Genomic DNA, 5,334 nt, shown 5'->3' on the forward strand with positions numbered 1-5,334 from the left:
CTAGGTAGGTTTTTTTCAACTAATATAAGGATCTCTTTTTTGGAAACAGATTAAAAAATAAAAAATGGAAAGTGCATCATCATATTTTGGTGGATGTGAAGCAAAAGAATAAAGTTCTAACAATGATTTTGTGTGTGTGGGTGTGTGTGTCTATTTGTAAGAGAGAGAGAGAGAGAGAGAGAGAGAGAGAGAGAGAGAATAAATATACAAAGCAATACAAATCATAAGTTACATGACAACATAAAAAATCCAATATTTTTGGATACATGACATGCAATTTAGAAGTAACACATGATATGTGATACATGGCATATTAAAGATAACACACACCTGCATTATTTGAATCTGACAATTTCATATTATTAGTGAATAGAACCTAGGTTATATGTTTGAGGTTATTATTCAAGAGAATTCATGATTGCCACATCACAATTTTATGTTCGTGTCAAATTTGCTTACAATTTGCTGAAACAATTTTCTTTTCTTTGTATTTGTAGATCTTTGTAGCTCTCTAATCATTCTTCCTTGGTCCTTGACTTTAAAAAGTGCTAAATTCAAGAGGATAGCTAAAAGGAATTGAGATAATACATTCTTTAACAAATTTCCAAGATGGAATGTCCTTTAGCTTTTGGGTTTTCTAAGAACTTGACATGTGATGAGCATGCTTTACACTTGTCAATAATAAAAGCAAACATTAAGTAAAACTTTGTAAACATTAGTATTAATGTGTGTGTGGGTGTGTGCACAGGTTTTGTTAGTGCTCATTGAAAATGCTCAAAAGCCCTTGCAGCTCTTGTTCTAAGGTCCCCATATGATCAAAGGCCACATCTAAGCATTCTAGAACCCAATATCACCATATTCAATCGAAATATGATGAAAACAATCGACGGTGGATGAAATTTAGATGGTATGGAATAGCACCAAACAGCCTCTAGGCTATTTGGACTAGTTTGAACACCATCCAATTCGGGTTAGAGATTACCTGGTCATATATGAAGGGCACTTGGTCATCTCAAATGAGATTGGTGGTGGTGAGAAAATTAGGCATTAACACAAACCATTTTCTACTCCAAGGGTCAATAGAAGGCCCCTATACTCCCCCATTGCCACATTAACCCTCTCATGTATAGTGCATTGCAACAATGAGCCCGAACCGCCACCTTCCTTCATGTGTCATTTCTAAGGGTTAGACGTTACCTAGGTATAGAGCAGAAAATAAGGTACTATTTGTTTATGATGCTTGCCAGATCAAGAGGCACAAGCTAGAGAAATGGCTTGACATGCAACCATAGTGTATGCTTGCAGCAATCCATTAAACAAGAAAATTGGTGACCACACCATCATGCTGTCCTGGCTCAAGTCAGAGATTTCATCACCAACAAGCAAAAGTTGCTTCCAAACTGTTAAGGTCAGTAGGTCAACGCCTTCCATGGGTGACCGCCACGTTTGACCCTGCACACCTGCTGATTCGTAAGCTGATCATACAGTTCCAGCTTGACCATGATGCAGTGTTGATTGACTATTTCACTTCTCTGCAGAATGACAGGCCTCACACATCGATGGTCGGGCTGTCCCTTTCAACTCTGAAAGCGTTAAGGAAGCTCCCAATGCCCTTGATGTTGGTGAAAATGGTTCACTCTCACTTTTGGTGCTCCCACCCACTCCTGCCAAAGTCGCCTTTCACCTAAGGGGGACTGCTTTCAAAGCAGTTTCACCTATTCTTGACAGGCCTCCCATTACATATGTGCCTTCTGCACATAACCACATTAGCACATACATTTTTGAGGGCCCATTAATAAGAAGTGCTACCTCCCTAAATTTTTATTATTAAAAACATTTTAGACTATGTAACTCCCTGTAATATGTAAAATTTACACAAGTTTGAGCTTTACAATGCTGTCCAGGCTTAAGTCAAATACAGCACCAAGTAGTGTTCCTACAAAACCTTTGAGAGACTTAAAACAAAGCCTTAGTTTCTTCTACATGAGAGCTCTGCCGTATTTGTATAGAATTTCTTTAAGGTCTATCCATGAGATATGTTGTGTAGCTGCATGTGCGCAAAAAGCCCAACACCAACGACTATCCATGGCTATAACAACAACCCCTGCAAAGGGGTCAAATTTTTGATCCCTCCTACAAATGAGATATTCAAAGATAAACATCTCTCTTGCTATCTTTCAACATGCAGCCAGAAACCTCTGACACAAATGGCATGGACCTTAACAAAAGCCAACTTCATTAGAGAATTGACATGAGAGTAGGATGTATCAGAAGGGTGTTTTAACAGTACAATCTTCTGGTATATGCTTGCTGATCCCAAGGAGGCTTGCATGCTTGCTGAAATATCATCCCAAAGAGGCTTTCCCTCGACCCCCTGATTCCATCTGCTCCTTTGTTTGCAATCTCTCTAGGATCAGATCAATTGAGGTCATTGACGTCTCTGATCTCTTGCACTCCACTTCGAGCTCCTTTTGCTTCAGTTGGAGAGACATCTGCTCGTTCTCGAGCTTCATCTTCTTGTTGTCCAGACGCAGCCGCTCTAGCTCCCGGTACTTTCTGCTAGTAAACCTCTGCCACTTTAATCGTTGTTTCTCAAGCTCGAGAGCCTGGGCTAGTATGCTAACCTTATGCTCCTCCAGCTGCAAGGCACGGGTTCGAATTAAGTGTTGTTGCTCCGCTGTGGGCTTGGTGCCGTCAGTCGGCACGATGGACAGTTGGTCATTACTCATCACCGGTTCTATGCCAATGGTCTTTGTGTAATCAGAAAGGGAACCCAAAAGCCCATCCGGATGATATGATATCAACTTTCTCCGCTTGCCAAAAGGAGACGGTAAGCTGCAAGCGCCACCCACCTCTACATGTGCGCCATTCTCCTCATCATGATCCTCATAGTCATCTTCCTCATCGTCGTCTTCTGCATCATCATCATCATCATCTTCATCCATGTCATCTTCACCTCTGAACGGCCTCCCGATCTCCATGCCATCTCGGATTTTTCCCATAGCCCCCGCCTGTATAGACGGCTGGAACTCGAAGTCTGCTGACACCAGCGACTTGCACCCATTGTGATACGAGCACATTTCCTTGTAGAATAGGTGCTTTGAGCTCAAGATTTTCTTAACATCATCTTTAGATTTTGAAGATAAGTTCTCCATGGTGTCCAGAAGGCTCGGGTTCTCCACTACACAGCAAGCTATTCCCTTGCCTAGAATGTCATTCAGCCGCTTATACCTCTTGTTGAGATCATTGAATTTATCTTCACACTGCTGTGGGGAGACATAGCACCCTCTTTCATTCATCACACGAGAAACCGACTTCCATTTCCCCTTTTTCTGCAACAATCCTGACTTCCTTTTGTTGCTCCCATCTGCGGCACTGTCACCAGTGCCGTCCTCACCAACAAGAAGAACCACATTGATAAGAAGCTTGACCATTGAATCTGTCCACTTCATACGCTGCCACGGCGAGCCTTTTTTGCCCTTTCCACCAAGCATGCAATCACCATCTTCAGTAAAGCTCGGCTCATCTTCATCACTGGTGCCTGCAGACTTTCCTTTGCTGCAGATGAGGCCTGCTTTGGGGGTGCCCTTGGGTTCGAATCCTAAGGACTGGTCTCCATCTTGACTCAGATTGAGATGCTGAGTGGTCGAAAGAGGCGCCAACCCTTGCAAATGGTGTGACAGGCTTTGCTGGTGATGATGGAGCGCTGCTGCATGATGGAGCGAGGGATCCAACTCGAGCACCCCTGCCCCAGCTGCCGAAAGTATAGGCCCTCCCATTATGCTTCCTTCCATTGTAGAAAAATGCAATGTTGGGCAGACAGGATCTGCTGAAACATATAAACAATCACGTTCATAAACACAACAATCAATTCCATGTCCAGCAAAGCACATGGTACATGGCGTATGGCGCATGGTGAACTTAAATGAACCCAAAAGTTACCTGTGAGTTAAAAGGGCTGATGTCATAAACGCTTGAACAAATCTCCTCTGTGTCTTCACTTGTTTACTTCATACAGTGGCAATAGATCTCTTCCAGGGGTGTGCGCTTCATGTGCAAAAATACATGTTAGCAGAGAAAATAAAAATAAAAAACAAATTATTTCAAAACAAAAAAAAAAGGAGATCAGTACAACACCTTTTTCTTAGAACATCAACAAAAACTTGCAGCATCATAAATCACAGGTTTCCTTTGGAGGTAATAAATCTGAATAATGTATATTTTTAGAACCCAAATTTCTTACAACTTTAAAAACTAGAAAAAAATAATAATTGTAAATGAGGCCCTCTGTGACAGCATAGTTTTGTCACTTTGTTAGCAAACAGATATTTCACAAGAAAAATGCATGGAAATCTTATTTTCCGAGCAATTCAGAAGTTTCTTTACTTGCAAATGATAGGAAAAAATAAATCTCAAAATTTAAATGGAGAACGAAGTCGAGAATTCTCATTTGAGTAGATTCTGTGGTGGAAAAACAATTCAAAGCAGGAAAAAGTAAAGAAACTCAACTAGGTGAGAAATGAGAGGTGCCCACCTGCTTGTCACGGTTTCTGGGGCGATCGTTCCTGATCTCAGTGCGGGAAAGCGCTTGACTTCTGTAGAAAGTCCATGGATCGGGCAAGAATCAAGGCCAAAAAAAAAAATGCCCAATTAGCCCCAAAAAAGTTGAGCTCAGAGAGCTAACAAAATGCAGAAATGGCTATTTTCCAAGGACCCAAATGCAACGAAGGCTATTTTCGATAGGACCCAAATGGCTAGTTTTCAAGGACCCAAAGGCCAAAAAAGGTTAGTTTCCAAGGACCCAAACGTACACCATGACTAATTTTCATACACTTGATTGAGGAAATCAAGGGCCTTTGGGAGAAGTGGTGTCCTCCATAGCTACAACTTTGCAGAGCTCTCCTTACACTTTCCATACAAGAAAATGCAGGTCATGATGGGAAATGCAAAGTATTCACCCTTTGAAAATCTAAGTTTTTTTTTTGGGTCCCCCAATGCATGTCCTACTTTCTCCCCATTTCCATTCTCCATCAAACATTGGATCCTACGCCTAACCTTGTGGTGACATGGCGAACTAGTTCCATCAAGTATGAGCAAGTATGTATAGGGTAATTATGTAGTCAATGTACATACCTAAGTGCAAATGAGAGGGTGTAGGCATTTATGTGAATGCAAAAAACAATGTGTGCCAACCAATAGAGTTCATGCATGGACACACGCATGATGTAGGGATCACACAGTGCATCTACAAGCACAATGTGTATGCATGAGAGAGAGAGAGAGAGAGAGAGAGAGGGCAGAGGAGGGATGGAGGGAGAGCCCGGGGTGGCGGGG

The 5,334-nt window shown here is 41.9% G+C and overlaps 1 protein-coding gene across 4 annotated transcripts; it reads right to left on the reverse strand.

Moving 5' to 3' along the window:
* Positions 1 to 1,836: 1,836 nt before the first annotated feature.
* On the reverse strand, positions 1,837 to 4,938 carry LOC147625578 (uncharacterized). Of its 4 annotated transcripts, none has more exons than XM_086817091.1 (3): positions 4,535 to 4,938; positions 3,943 to 4,047; positions 1,837 to 3,826 (listed from the first exon to the last, which is right to left on the reverse strand). In XM_086817091.1, exon 3 carries the CDS (start codon positions 3,792 to 3,794, stop codon positions 2,346 to 2,348), a length of 1,449 nt encoding a protein of 482 aa, XP_086673217.1. In that variant the 5' UTR covers positions 3,795 to 3,826; positions 3,943 to 4,047; positions 4,535 to 4,938; the 3' UTR covers positions 1,837 to 2,345. The 4 variants fall into 4 exon arrangements, with proteins under 4 accessions (XP_086673217.1, XP_086673218.1, XP_086673219.1 ...); XM_086817092.1 differs by having other exon boundaries at positions 1,837 to 3,829; positions 4,535 to 4,935; XM_086817093.1 differs by having other exon boundaries at positions 3,943 to 4,206; positions 4,535 to 4,929.
* Positions 4,939 to 5,334: the final 396 nt, after the last annotated feature.

The sequence above is a fragment of the Cibotium barometz genome, chromosome 23, assembly GCF_041138505.1.
Source record: "Cibotium barometz isolate CiBa-2024 chromosome 23, ASM4113850v1, whole genome shotgun sequence".
NCBI lineage: Eukaryota > Viridiplantae > Streptophyta > Polypodiopsida > Cyatheales > Cibotiaceae > Cibotium > Cibotium barometz.

Coding starts and splice junctions, on each gene's coding strand:
- LOC147625578 (XM_086817091.1), bottom strand. CDS start 3,794: ATGGAAGGAAGCATAATGGGAGGGCCTATACTTTCGGCAGCTGGGGCA.